The sequence below is a fragment of the Lycorma delicatula genome, chromosome 1, assembly GCF_047948215.1.
Source record: "Lycorma delicatula isolate Av1 chromosome 1, ASM4794821v1, whole genome shotgun sequence".
NCBI lineage: Eukaryota > Metazoa > Arthropoda > Insecta > Hemiptera > Fulgoridae > Lycorma > Lycorma delicatula.
The window spans coordinates 117362372-117377882 of NC_134455.1; the positions used below are offsets into that span (position 1 = coordinate 117362372).

At 41.2% G+C, this 15511-nt stretch overlaps 1 protein-coding gene across 2 annotated transcripts in view; it reads left to right on the forward strand.

The window, feature by feature from the left end:
* The first annotated feature begins 14224 nt into the window (after nt 1-14224).
* LOC142321642 (uncharacterized) overlaps nt 14225-15511 on the forward strand; it is a 29457-nt gene continuing 28170 nt past the window's right edge. For both annotated transcript variants that reach the window (XM_075359906.1, XM_075359913.1), the window contains exon 1: nt 14225-14465. In XM_075359906.1, coding sequence (XP_075216021.1) covers nt 14376-14465 — 90 coding nt within the window. In that variant the 5' untranslated portion in view covers nt 14225-14375. The remainder of the gene's footprint in view (nt 14466-15511) is intronic.

Genomic DNA, 15511 nt, shown 5'->3' on the forward strand with positions numbered 1-15511 from the left:
GCTATTCATGATGAAGAACCTAGTGGCCAGTTGTCAGTTACCTTGTGGTCTGTTGACAAAAAGATTTAAGAAAACCAGCACTTCATTGATTACAATTGTGTTTGATGTTTCACGATCTTTGATTTACAAAATTTTGACTTAAAAAATTGGGTGCCAAAGGAAAAATCTCTTGGTGCAGCACATGAATTTTTACGAGATTATGAAAAAGAAGGTGATGAATTGTTTGATCACTTTTTTACAGGTGATAAAACCCGGATTTTTTATTCAAATGTCAAGCTAAAGAAGAGTCAATGCAGTGGCGGCATTCAGTATCATGTAGACTGATGAAGTTCAAACAAGAATGTTTGGAAAAGATACACCTGGCTATAGTTTTTTGGGACAAAAAGGGATCTCATGTGTTGAATCGTTTTATCACAAAGTTACTGTGAATGCTGTTACAAACTGCGAAACATAAAAAATCTTAGAAGAGCTATAAAATACAAATGATGTGGGGTGCTATTTGGTGGAGGATTTTATTTTTGCATGATAATGCCTGGCCACACATGACAAATCAGACAATGAAGCGATTGGGAAGATTCCATCAGAAAATCTTCAATCATCACCCCACAGCCTGATTTAGTTCCCAGCAATTATTTTCTTTTTCTTCACATTAAACAGTGGCTTGCATCACAAAGGTTTCACAATGATGAATTGAAAGATGTTGTTACTGTGATGTTTGTGATATGATTAATTTATTGTTTCATTGTTAACAACTGATTAATTATTTAATGATTAAAAATCAGTTTTTAACAAAAATTCATTTTTTTACCTAAGCCTTTTTACAAAATTTAAATTTTGTAAGAAAGGTTGATAGAAACATTCAAACTTCAGTTTCATTTACAGCAATAAAAACAGGTTGGTTTTGTATATCACATGTTAAGAAATAAAAATTAAATTAAATAAAAGTATCATTTAATGCCTATTCCTTTAAAGATTCTATTATATCACTCCTTTATTGCATTTCCTGTATAGTAAATGAAACAGTATCATTGTTGAAACTCGCCCTAAAATATAATTAATGTTTTTTTTGTCTTCAGTCATTTCACTGGTCTGATGCAGCTCTCCAAGATTCCCTATCTAGTAACAGTCGTTTCATTTTGCTATACCCCCTACATACTACATCCCTTTTTTGTTACAGCTTCGTTCTTATATTCTTCGATTACTACTGTTCCAGTTTGGTTCCTGTAAATGTTAGCAATTGTTCTTCTGTCTCTGTACTTGAACCCTAATTTTTAAAAAATGCTGAACATTTTATTCGTCTACGTTATTGAATGCCTTTTCTAAGTCTATAAATGCCAAGTATGTTGGTTTGTTTTTCTTCAATCTTCCTTCTACTATTAATCTGACCACTAAAATTGCTTCTCTTGTACCTTTACTTTTCCTGAAACCAAATTGAATTGTCTTCTACTACTTCTTCCACTCTTCTCTCAATTCAATTCTTCTGTAAAGAATTCTAATTAAGATTTTTGATGCATGACTAGTTAAACAAATTGTTTTGTATTCTTCATGTTTATCTGCTCCTGCTTTCTTTGGTATCATGACTATAACCACTCTTTTTGAAGTCTGATGGAACTTCCCCTTTTTTGTAAATATTACACACCAGTTTGTATAATCTACAGCATTCTAACCTGCACTGTGCAGTAATTCTGCAGGTATTCCATCTATTCCAGCAGCCTTTCTGCCATTCAAATCTTTTAATGCTCTCTTAAATTCAGATCTCAATATTGTTTCTCCCCCTTATATCCTCTTCAACTTCCTCTTCTTCCTCTATAACACCATTTTCTAATTCATTTCCTCCATATAACTCTTCCATATATTCCACCCACCTATCGACCTTTCCTTTCACATTCTAAATTGGTGTATGTTTAACAGATTATTAGATTTCAATTTATGTACCACAAAATTTTCCTTAACTTTCCTGTATGCTCTATTTATTTTACCAGTGATCATTTCTCTTTCCACTTCTGGACACTTTTCTTTAATCCACTCTTCTTTCGCTAGTTTGCATTTGCTGTTTAAAGTATTTCTTAATTGTAGATAGTTCCTATTACTTTCTTCATCATAAGCATTCTTACATTTTCTACATTCATCCATCAGCTGCAATACATCTTTTGATATCCAAGGTTTTCTACTAGTTCTCTTTGTTCCGCCTAAGTTCCCTTCTGCTGATTTAAGAATTTCCTTTTTAACATTCTCCCATTCTTCTATATTTTCTACGTTATCTTTTTTACTTAGACCTCTTGCGATGTCCTCCACAAAAATCTTCTTTACCTCCTCTTCCTCAGGCTTCTCTAAATTCCACCAATTCATCTGACACCTTTTCTTCAGGATTTTAAACCCCAGTCTACATTTCGTTATCACTAAATTATGGTTGCTATTATTGTCTGCTCTAGGATAAGCCTTGCAGTCGACAAGTTGATTTGTAAATCTTTGCTTAACCATGATATAATCTATTTGATACCTTGCAGTGTCACCTGGCTTTTTCCGTGTATATATTCTATTATGATTTTTAAACTGGGTGTTGGCAATTGCTAAATTATACTTCGTGCAAAACTCTATGTCGTTCCCCCTTTCATTGCTTTTGCCCAGCCCATATTCACCCAAAATATTTCCTTTCTTGTTTTTCCAATGCTTGCATTCCAATCTTCAGCTATTATTTAATTTTCATTCCCTGTTATTTGTTTAATTGCTTCATCAACTTCTTCACATACACACTCTACTTCATCATTATCATCATGGGCACTTTTAGGTATACATACATTAACAATTGTTGTCGGCTTAGGTTTTGATTTTATCCATATTTCAGTCATTCTGTCGCTCTGCATTTTGAAATACTCTACTCTCTACCCTATCTTCTTGTTGATTAGAAAACCTATTCTGCCCTTTATTTGAAGTTGTGTTAATTATTCTAAAATTACCTGACCAAAAGTTGTTTTCCTCTTCCCACCGAATTTCGTTAATTCCTACTATATCTACATTTAATCTATCCATTTCCTTCTTTAAATTTTCTAACCTACCAACCTTTTGTAGACTTTTGACATTCCATACTGACTTGTAGAATATTTTTTTTTAATTTTCTGGTGACCCCTTTCTTAGTAGTCCCCACTTGGAGATCCGAACGGGGGACTAGTTTACCTCCGGAATATTTTACTAAGGAAGGTGCCTCCATCTTAGTTATGAAAAGAGAGTTACATGCAGAGAGTTACATTTTATTGGAAAAACAGCAGCTGTAGTTTTCCAATGTTTTCAGCAGTGCAGTACTAAGAAGATTGAGTGATGTTGATATGGCCGTTTAAGTCCTCCTGACCCTTAACAACTACTGAAAGAGCTGCTGCTCTTTCTCAGGAATCATTCCTTAGTCTGGCTCTGAACAGATAACTTTCCGACATGGTTGCACCTTTGGTCCAGTTACTCTATCACTGGGCACTCAAGCCCCCTCACCATCGGCAAGGTGTTGTGATTCATTTACTATTGAATTTTACTTTCAGGACGAAGCTTTACCAATTTTTACCCATTTACATTCACAACATAAAACTTTGGATTAAATATGTAGTTGATAATTTTGTAATATTTAATAAACAAATAAATTTGAAAACACATAATAATTCTTAATAAACTTAACAATCTACATAAAAATATAACACACTACAAAAATTGTAAATAATAATAATACTCTAAGTTTTTTGAATAAATATTAAAAAGGTTAAATGAAAATTAAAATTAGGGGTACACAGGAAAGCAATCTTTACCAAAAACAACTATAAATAACCTCTCCATCCATCCATCTATTTATTGAATAAAAAAATTGCTACATATAGTAATATGATAAACAGAGCTTTACAATATATTGATGATAATATAATATTAAAGAATGAAATAAATTTAATTAAACGAGCGAATGAAAACAGATATAAGAAAATATCATTAATAATTTAACAAATACAGCTATAAAGAAAGGTATTTTCTACTATTATAGTTAATGAAAATAAAGACTTTCTGCCTATACCGTATAATAATATTTTTTTATTTTTTGGGGAGTTAGGGTGAAATGCATTTATACATGGAGTGTCGGCCTCCCACTAGGAGTCTTATCCAACCAACCATCAGCAGACTACCGACTAAAACCAACTCCCTTTCTACCAGGACTCGATCCAGAACTGTTTTAACACATTAGTGCAGCCGGCCTCCGTAGCACGAGTGGTAGCGTCTCGGCCTTTCACCCGGAGATGCTGGGTTCGAATCCCGGTCAGGCATGGAATTTTTCACACACGCCACAAAACACTCATCTCATACTCTGCGGAAAGAATTACTTGGATGTGGACCGGGAGGTTAAACAAAAAAAAAACACATTACTTCAGGCCGAGTTCTTCTATTCTAGTCACAGAATGCCGTTACCTAGTTTTCACTTGGCTCAGAACTATACAGGTCGCCGTTCTTGGCCCTGAGATGGCTCCCGACGAATGGGGCAACCATATAGTGGGGGCTCATTGCTCCATGACCCGCCTGTAGTGCCCTGCGATCTACCGCCCACCGAGCACACTTGAGAAAGGAGTGTTCGGCGTCGTCCCGTACACCGAGGCCATGGAGGTAGTCGGGGGACGGCGCTTTCCCTATGGCATGGAGATAAGCGCAGAAGTACCTGTGATCAATTAAAAACTGGGTAACGTAGTACTCCACCTGTGGAGAGGACGACCATCTGGACTGACCAGAGTGATAAGCCTTGCGATCCATAGTTTTCTGGTCTCGCTGTCTTGCTTGCCCCCTTGCCAGGCGAGGAACAAGCAAGTCCGTTCCTCCCCGGAGATGGTCTCCTGATCTTCGTGTGCCCGTCACTCCTGTAGGCCACCTTGCGCTCCCTTGCCAAAAGAGAAATGGTTATAACTCCTGTGATCACCAGAACAGCTGACTCGGATAACGTCAGATACACGGAAGCAACTTGCTAGATAGCATTGCATTGCACCCGCGCGAGAACCGCTTCAAATTTTTCTCAAATCTCAACTCCTGGGCCTACACTTCCACCCCGTATAACAAGACGGAATGCACCCTGGACATCAGCAGTCGCCGTCTTCTGTACTTTGGTGTGCCAATATTCGTTATGAGCCGGCTGTGAGCGGTTATGGCACTCGCACCTTTGTTGGTGGCTCACCGAAGCTGCTCAACAAAGCTGAGTTTCCGATCAGCCATTTTGTCAAGGTACCTTGCGGCCGGCTTTGTCTCGAAAACCTCGTCTCCGACCCGCAGCGGGTGGAGGGTGTCGATACGCTTCTTCGTTGGAACCACGATCTCCGTTTTGCTAAGGACTAGAAGGCCCAACAGGGCCAAGAACGGGGAGGTGGTGTGGCGACCAGAACGTCACTAGGCGGATGTCTTTCCCTAATGGGTTGGGATGAGGGCTATAGAAAACCTATGGTCATCCAGCCAGGCACTGACTGTGCATGGCTCGGCTGAGCTTCAGGTATGCGTCCACCATTCTGAGGAGGTATCGAGGCACGTGGAACGATGCTTCACGGCCCGAATCATATCGCTCCACCGTGCAGGGTTGAAGCGTTTTTCACTCCCAACGTAACGAGAAGAACCACACGGTACGAAAAATGATTAAAAAAGTCCTCTGCTCGCCGCATTGCTTGAACAACCTCTTGAACTGCTTCTAGGGTCGACTGACCCTGCCGGAAACCGTATGTTTGGGTGCCAGACCACCTGCTTCATTCATCGCCTCAACCAGTGTTTTCCAGAAGAGCTTCTCCAGTACTTTCCCAGATGAAACAGGCATACACAATGGGTGGTAGGAGGACGACGACTCTGGGTCTTTTTTGCCCTTCGAGATCAGCATAGATGCGCGGTCTTCCATCTGGCGCTGAAAGCCCTTGTCTCCAGACATGTACTATACATGTCTAGAAGCAAACAGGGCTTGCAGCGCCCCACCAGCTTGAGCACTTCGTTTGGTATGCCGTCGGGATCAGGGGCTTTTTTGGCCTTCAGCGACCATAGGACTCCCTCTAGCTCTTCTATCGTGAAGTCGCTCAAGTTGCCGAAGTCCCGCTCGACACGAACCGAGCGGGCCGGGAACAATGTCACAATGAATCGCCGAATCATATTAATATAGTTATCTTATAACCCAGCCCCCAAGGGTCTAAGTCAACAGTTTCCGACAGTTCTCGCCAGTATCGTGCCTTGCTCATCTTGATAGCTCGACGGAGCCGCTTCTTCGCCGCCTTATATTCAGCCGACCTGGCGTTCGCGGCCGTGCGATTCCTTGCATGTTACGCCGCTTATCTTAATCGAAGACATTCTCGGCCCAAGCCTGCAATCCTCGGTGTCCGCCAGTACACAAGTAGCTTCCGATGCTTCAGCCCCCTCGTGGAGCTTGGAGGCGTCGCATGCAGAAGGGATCAGCCGCATGGTTGAAGCAACCATGGATTCAACGGCCCCCCCCCCCCCGATGGTGATGTTTTCAGGAGCCCTGAAAGATCTTTACTTTGAACTTAGTCTCGTCGATTTTGTTGATGTTGTATCTTTTCATTATCTGTGGGGGCCTCAGGTGCTCCCGTGCACTATCTAGGACTCTAACAGAGATGTGTTGGTGGTCGCTACCGGTCCTCAAGGACTTTCCAGTCCTGGATGAGCGCGACCAGTACTTCGAAGGCAAGGGAAATATCGCGATTGATCATCATCTCACCGGCGGCAGCAATGACAACATCCTCCAGTGCGTCAACATGTCGGCGGAAGTCCGCTATCAAGTTATTTGGGTGAGGTAGCAACTAAAAATTGTCACTGCACTACAGCAGACCCAAACTAACCTCTCCCCTGCGCCGTGCTTCCGAACTTGGGCTCTGCTGCAATACGGAATTCAAATCGCGGCAGTCCCGACGTACCCGGCGCGGTGGTCTCGGCGGTACCATTGGGAATCGTCACGGTCCCGGTATTTATCGCTGCACCAAGTCGGCCTCCCTGACCCTGACCAGCTGTAGCAGCAGGTCATCGGCTAGCCGACTCCTGTTGAGGTTGGCCTGTAGAACGTTGTACATTCTAACGAAGCCTTCTCTTCGCCTGTCCCAGGGCTTCCCAGAAAACCTGAAATTCCCTTATTCCGGGTGTGTGGGCCAGCTGCGGGGCGCTCAAGCCTTTTTCTAGGCAGAGCATGCACCGAGGGGGGCGGAAAATTCCTTAGCCTTGTGATCTCCTGTCCCGCACTTAAGGCAGAGCCGGCTCCTATCAGGGCCCTTAAATCCACGAGCCAGATGCCCTTACCCATAACACCTGAAACACCGAGGAACCTGTGCCCAAGGATTAATCTGACAGTACACCCAGCCAATCCTTATCTTGGATTGATTGAGGAATCAGCCTTCTTTCCAATCTCTACAACTGCTACCATCTTGTTCCTGGCATTAGCCTTGGTTACACTAATCCGGCAGTCTTCGAGATATTTTCTCAGTGTGCTTCCACATCCTCCTTCTCTGTGATGCAGCCTAAATCCCGGAAATAATAATAATTCCCCGGATAAATTTAACACCACCTCTCTGCAATAACATTTAACACACATCCGGAGCGGGCAACAACATAGTACTTCGGTACCTTCACTTATGATGTCCAACGGGGCTACGGTTATGTTCAGGAGCTCCCCTTTGGAGTACGGGATTGGTGGTCCCGAGATGTCCAAGCTGGTTGCGGTTGTGTTTCTCGGTATCACTGTTGGGAGGCATGGCCGTGATTTGTTTTTCCGAAGCTTGGCGAAGTGCGGAAAGGGAGTGCCGTCCTCTTTCCGGATGTGAAGCTGGTTTGAGGGTGGACTGCTGTGAGCTTGCTCTGCCGAAGTCTTGCGCCGTCCAGCGTGAGTCAGTCACTTCTTAGCAGTGATTGTCGCATGGATAAGGGTATCAGAGTTCTTACTGCTACGTGCGAGCCCTAGGAGTTCGGTACCGTGGGTCAGGCATTACTTGACTCCCCGGCCTGGGTTGGTTAAATCTGTGGGAGGCGGCTGACTGAGGGAACCCAGGCAGGATCAATGATCCCGAGCACGCCCAACCGTTTCTCCGCCTGAACCTTGCGACATATTGATTTGAAAAACTCATATGTATAATTCATCATCCACAACTTCTTTTACAGAGGGTCCACGTAAAAACCCTCGTCTGGAGAGCCACTTTCTTTGCAGGCGAAGAGAAGAAACAGTGTTGAGGTCGTAGATATTGAGAAGAGGGATCGAACGAAGTTTCAACCGTAAAGGAGCCCAACGATTCCAAAATATTTGGTCATCAAGAGGAAGGAAAGAAATCTTAACAAAATAAATCCTTTCGTGATAGCCCGAGCCATCACGGAAGTTGCTGGAGGACCCGTAAAAGATGTAAGAAAGACTGCTCTAGCATTGTTCATTGGAACCGTCAACGATATACAATCGTCACGTCTGTTGAAGGCGAAGATAACTGGACTGTTAGATACAGAGGTTTCAACACATGGTACTCTAAATACGTCAAAAGTTAGTTGTGTGCAGGAACTTGCTCAACTGCACTAAAGAGGAAATCGTCGAAGAATTGAACGAGCAAGGAGTTGAGCATGTTGACAATTGAACACCCGACGCAACGGAGAAGGTTTACCCTCCGCGTCGCATGTTTTGATGTTTAAAATACGAAATATATGGAAAAGATAAATGTTGGTTTTCATAGATTGGTCGTCGTCCGTTCATCCCTACACCATTGCGATACTTTAGATGTCAGAGTTGGGACAAACAGCGGCACTTTGCACAAAGAAAGAAATTGTGTCTATGGTAGAACCACTCCATTCCGACGACCTGTGCAGTGATCCACCTTTTTTTTTACCTTCCCCTCAAGTTTGGACCTTACGATTCCATATCACACAGTCTTGAGGATGCCAGTTGTCTCAAGCCTCTGGCATAACCGGGCCATGCCAGGTCCGTCTATGCCGTTCCTGACAGCACCAACCAGAGGGCGGGTCTCGGTCTTTTGTATTCGCCTTGCCTCAAATCTAGGATCCCCACAGGGGTCCCCAGACCAGGACTACGGTCTATTCTATTTTCCCTCCTACCATCCCCTCTACTCCCCTTTCAATAATCGGAAGTGAGACGCCGGACATCCCACCCCTCTTGAATGGAGCTGTCCATCCTTCCCTAATCTAACACACGATCCACTGCACGCTCATCCACCATATTTTTCACTCTATTACCCCGCTGATCACACTTCAATTTCGCTTTCCATGGAGCATAGTCTCCACAACATTTTCAGGGGTCACTTCCCTCACCGGATTCCACATCACCCTTCCTATCCTCTTCCCACCTAGGACATAGCTCAAACGTAAGCTCCCCGTGCTTACGTTTGAGCCACGATATGATAGATTGTATTAATCTTCTCGTCCAATGTCCAACCTCTGCCCTGGACCATATCTCTTGCCACCACACCAACAACTCCCTTCTGCCAACCAATTTGGGTACCTCTTCCGCACTTTTATTAATAAAATTCCAGGCGGTGATAACGCCCAGGCGTTTTCCGCCCACAAACAAAAGAAAAAAGAAAGAACAGCCTCGGTGGAGGCTCTCCGGTACGCTCTGGCAACACCTATCGCCAGCCGCCTCAGCAGACCCTCCAGCCTCTACACAGCTCCCTTCTTGTCCAGCGCTCTCTTCCAGAGCGGCACAGCGTACAGAGTGACGGACCGAACTACAGCTGCCAACATCCTTCTCTTCGACGAGCTCGGCCCGCCTACTCTACTCATCAGTCTAGAAACCGCCGAAACGGTCCTACGCGCTTTATCGACCGTCTCCAGAACATATGGCTGGAACCCTAGTCCGCCATCTAGCTACACGTCTAAATACTACGCTTTCTTGGTTGACTCAGTATCTCTCACTCTCACCTTGATAGGAGCCAAACGTCTCCTCCGCGCCATAACTACCAATTTGGTCTTTTCTACTCGCAGAGGGGACAAGTAAAGTGCGACAACCAGTCATTAACAATAGCAGTGGCCTCATTCCCCTTCATAGTCACTTCTGCCTTCGTTTTCGCCACTACAATAAAAGACAAATCATCTACGAAACCCATCACCGAGACGCCTTCTGGATATTCCTCCTTAAGAACACCATAGCATGACAGATTCCTCAGAATAGGCCCTAAAACGGAGCCTTGTGGCACCCCACACTCTACTGTTATCTCCACTAGTCACCCCTCTGCATGCTTCACAACAACTCTACCCACACAGGGACAATATGTCTCCTTACCAGCTCATCAATAATGCATCCAAACGGCAGTGGATTGAATGTATTTTTTACATTCAATAGCACCACCGCTGGAATTGTCCTCTTCCTCCACGATCCTCTTGCCGCTTCATCAACCAGGCCCATGGCCCGATTGATGGTGTCCATCGTCGTACGCCTCTTAGCGAATCCAAATTGGTGCTCGCTATAGTCTCCTTTCACGTCTATCTCCAGAAGGAGCCGCTCCACGAGCATCCTTTCGAACAGCTTACTAATATTACTTACTAAGCATAAGGGACGGTACCCCTTAGCACCACCTGCTCCGCTACCTTTCTCCAGAAGCACCAATTAATTCATCATCCACGTTCAGCACCACCTTCACTTTCTTCCACTCGTCAGGCAAACTTCCTTGCATTAGTACCATATTATAGGCGGCAAGCATTTGGTCCGCTGCCCCCTCACAGCAGCCACCACCACCTCATTCATTATCCCATCTTAAACAGAGCTCTTCTTACATTCAAAGCTCCGAGCTGCCCGATAAAGCTCTTCCATTGTAAACAACGAGATTGATATCCGTAGTTGCAATCTCTCTTACATTCACCCATTGGTGCCTTCTTTCTTTCTTTCTTTCTTTTTCCTGTTTAGCCTCCGGTAACTACCGTTTAGATAATACTTCAGAGGATGAATGAGTATGATATGTATGAGTGTGAATGAAGTGTAGTCTTGTACATTCTCAGTTGGACCATACCTGAGATGTTTGGTTAATTGAAACCCAACCACCAAAGAACACCGGTATCCACGATCTAGTATTCAAGTCCGTGTAAAAATAGCTGGCTACTAGGACTTGAACGCTGGAACTCTCGACTTCCAAATCAGCGGATTTGGGAAGACGCGTTCACCACTAGACCAATCCGGTGGGTTCACCCATTGGTGCCTGGGAACCCCTCCATACACGAACAAAACACACCCTCCGCCAGAACGGGTAACGCCTTACCAAATCTTCCCGTAACAATTTTAAGGCATTACCCCATATCATCTTCCAACTTGGTTACACAAATCTAACCATCTTTCCTTCTTACTTGCAGAAATCTCATTCCTATATCTCTTCCTCCTCTCTGAAAGCAGACGTTTACACGAGCCTTCTCCCGCGATCTCCTTCTTCTGACCCGCTGAAGCCTCCTCCTAGCTTGCATACATCCCGCTCTTATCTCCGCCACTGCCTTATTCCACCAGTATACCACTTTCTTATTTGTCCTTCATGCTGCAAATACCTCCTTTGAAGCCCTAGTCATTACCTCCGTCAAGTACCCTGGCGTAACCACCGACAAGTGGCCCAGGTACTCTCTAATCTTCACCTTAAACTTCTCTACGCCTTCTCTGTGATAACACTTCTCTCATCAACTACCACATGCACTGCAGCTCTGTCCCCGACCTCAAACATGACCGTTTGATGGTCACTAAGAGATTCCTTTTCTACTACTACTCAACTCTTAGTCCTCCGTGCGAACCCCGTTGAGACGAATGTAACGTCAATAAATAAAACCCCGTTGTGTCTCACTAGGGTGGGCACCTTACCATCGTTCAAGGAGACTAGCCTCAACCCCACCATAAGCTCCTTCACAATCCTGCCCCTACGGTCAGTCACCTGGCCTCCCCAGGCCACATTCAGTCCGTTCAAATCCCCTGCAACAACCACTTCTTTCGTCCGGCCTGCTAAAATCCATCTGCAGAGATCCACCTTCTACGTGAACTGTCACGGGAATTATTAGGCAAGATTGAGAAACTGCCTGATGTATAAAGAGAAAAAACTATCAAGGATGTCAAGACTGTTCAAAAAGTGAGCTACTTCGAAACAAGGAAATCCGTGAAAAATAGATTGCCGAAGGTATTGTCGTAGGCACAGGCTGCGTCAACTCCTACAACTTCATTCGAAACAAAGATGCGATTGCAGAACTGGCACCTGCGTTAGCAAGTATGGTTGAACGCATTGTGAACAACAAACTTGGAATCGTCCAGCCAGAGAAAAAAGTCCAAAGCAAGAAAATAAAATAGCATCTTTTAAACAAAAGAGTTTGTTTCCTTTGAGGAAAGAACTTTCGTCCAGTTCTAAGGCGAAAGACATTGAAATCAGAACAATGAAGCTGGAAGCAAAAGTGGAAGTAGCAAAAATCTCCATGCAGGGATTTGAGAAGATAGATATAAAAATATTGGAAAAAGAAGATTTAGTAAAAACAAAAATAGAGCATCTAAAAACACAAAGGACTTTTAAGTGCGAGGGCAAGAACTTCGGCCGCCTCACATGTTCTAGGGTGAGTGCATCTAGTTTCGACTGTGATGTACTTCTCACAACCCCATAGGAGCCGGTGTCGTCTGATGCCGGCAACAGGAGCTCCATTGCGATTTCTGGCGGGGGATCTCGGAAGATTCCAACTCCAAGGTCTCAGATACCTTGTAATTTGACATCGAGGCCTTTAGGAAGATGGAGAAGAAAACAAAAAAGGATGACCTAAGGGAAAATCTATGCGATAGAGCAAAAGAAGAAGCTCGTTTTTATGTGTTACAACAAATTTTAATCAAAGAATGAACATTTTAATTTTTTCATAACATGAAGGTGTTTTAATTACTTTGACAGAAATGGTTTATGTTTGATTAAGTGATAAGGGCACTTTACACTCTTGTCATTATGTGTTTAATATTTTTAAATATTAGTTTTTTTAAAAATATTTTCTAACAGTTTCTGTGAGTGCATACTTGACGTGAATTTGATTGACAACATTTCGTTAGAAATGGTTTATGTTTTTAAGTGGCAAGTGACCCCATTTACACCCTTGCCATTTTGTGTTTCTTTTGGGGTATAAAAAAACTTATATATAAAAATAATAATATAATATATTTAAATATATATTTTTTATTTTCTAAATATAAGTGTTTTTATATTTTATGAAATATTTTACTTTTAACAAAGTTTTATTATAAATATGCCTGTAAATATTTCTTTTATCCTGTTATAGTGAAGAATTTGTTTATAAATAATTGCATAATATTAAATTAAATTTGTATACACAATTTTTGTTGATTTTTTATTTTATATATATTTACATATTCTGAAGGAACATTTTTGTCAACTGTATTTTATACTATTTTTATTGTAATATGCAACAGTATAGTTATTGCAATATATATTTGAGTTCATATATTGAAATGATTTATTGGTAATCGTTTTTGTTCATAATTGTTTTAAAGTACTTCATAAAATTCTCATAGTTCACATAATATATGTTTTACACTTTCTTAAATGGTATAATTAATTTTTTAAATTTCATTTTAGCTCACCATGCTGGTGTAATGGTTAATCGTCATCGCAGTTCAGTTGTTTGATAGCTGATTTTGAAGTTGAAGGTTCAGATCCTAGTAAAAGCTAGTTGCTTTTACACGGATTTGAATAGTAGACAGTGATGCCGGTGTCCTTTGGTGGTTGGGATTCAATTAATCATATGTCGGAATAGTCGGCCTAAGTTGTACAAGCCTACACCTCATTTACATGTCTTACATATCATCCTCATCTCAATGGGCCTTGGAGGTTGCTTATTGTTCACTAATTGAACAGATTGAAATGTACGCATTAGCAAAAAACATTTTGGCCGATTTGGTTAACTTCTCCACTCCGTAATCTCAAAAATTACATTATATTTATTTATTTCCTTTAAATATGAAAAACTCTTCTCTTTATAGTATTGCTTGTTTATAAATATACTAGGGGGACTATTCACTTTGAACTGGTTTGCAGTCATGCAATAAGATATGTGCAGTCTTACTTACGGTGTAGTTTTACTTGCACGTCTATTCAAAAAGCGGCTATTTTAGGCTTTTATACAAGCATATTACACCTTCGCTTCTCTTGGAACACAACACTTCTCATGAACGCATGTAAATCCGCTCGCAGTTATATTTAAGAACTGGATCCAACAGCTGACTCGCTTTGGAGTTTACACCCTTTAAAATGTACTCGGGTGGTTTATGGCGGGGGAAGACGGTAGAAGGTAATGTAATTTCCTTTAAGCTCGTTTCAATACTTAGTATTTTTGTTTCGAGGTGTATTTTTTTGTGTTAGTTTAAAGTAAAATAAACTTATCTGATTGCTATGGGGAACGACAAACTTCAAGAAGTAAACCAAGAAAATATTTGCGATGTTTTGCAAGCTTTAAAACGAGACTGGCCATCATCAATACATGTATGATTTTTCATTATCATTATTATGTCTGAATGTAGAATGAAATTGCATTTTAATCAACAGCGCTTGTTATCGTTTACTTATGTTTTGTTTTTTGCTTAAATTTACTGCTTGAAACTACGACGTAATTCAAAAAAACATTTTTAAGGTTCAGGTTATGATTTTAGTTTATTTTTCAGGAAAACTGGAATTAATTCATGTAATTAAATTTTTATTAGTTCATTCATATGGAAAGTTGTAGATTAAAGCCAATTATTTAAGATTAATTTATTAAGATAATTATTTTAACAATACTTCCAAATTAATGGTTATTATACACTTATGTCTTGTAGTTTTTTTTCACAAACTTTTCAATAGCGTTAATTTTATTAAATAATTAAATGGTTCATTAGTGGAACTGAATTTTACAGTTAAAATTATTCCCCACATTAATTAAATTAATAGCGTTTTACTCGAATATACAGCGTTTTTATGATTAGAGTAAATCTTTATTACATTGGCTGATTTTTCACGTTTTCTTAATCTCTCTTTCAGTCTGTTAAAATCAACATATTGAATAATATTTTACAGCTAATTATTAGATACTATTGATCCAATTAATACCCGAAATTGCTGTTCAGAATCATTATTATGTGTTTGTATCATGTTTGTATTATGTGTAAGTATTATACAAGAAAGTACAATTTTTAATTATGCCAATAATGGTGGGAGTAGCTTGAGTTATGGTGCCTTTAACTGCATCACTATTATGGGTGTTATTGTTTACTGTTCCACTCCAACACTTGATTGTAAGCATGTCTGAAGATGATTTAACAGTTGGAGGTGTGAAGAGACCTGTTATGAATATGAACCAGTTCACCAGACTAAGTTTGAGATAATCGGACTATTCTTCAGAACAATAATTATGTTTATACATTGCTGATGGACTAGTACATGAGTTTCTTAAAAGTTATTAAAGGGTAAATTGGACCAATTCTGGGCCAATCCATTTGAAGTGTCCCAAAAAAATATAAGCTGATTGCTTGAACAATTAAAAAAAAAATTGA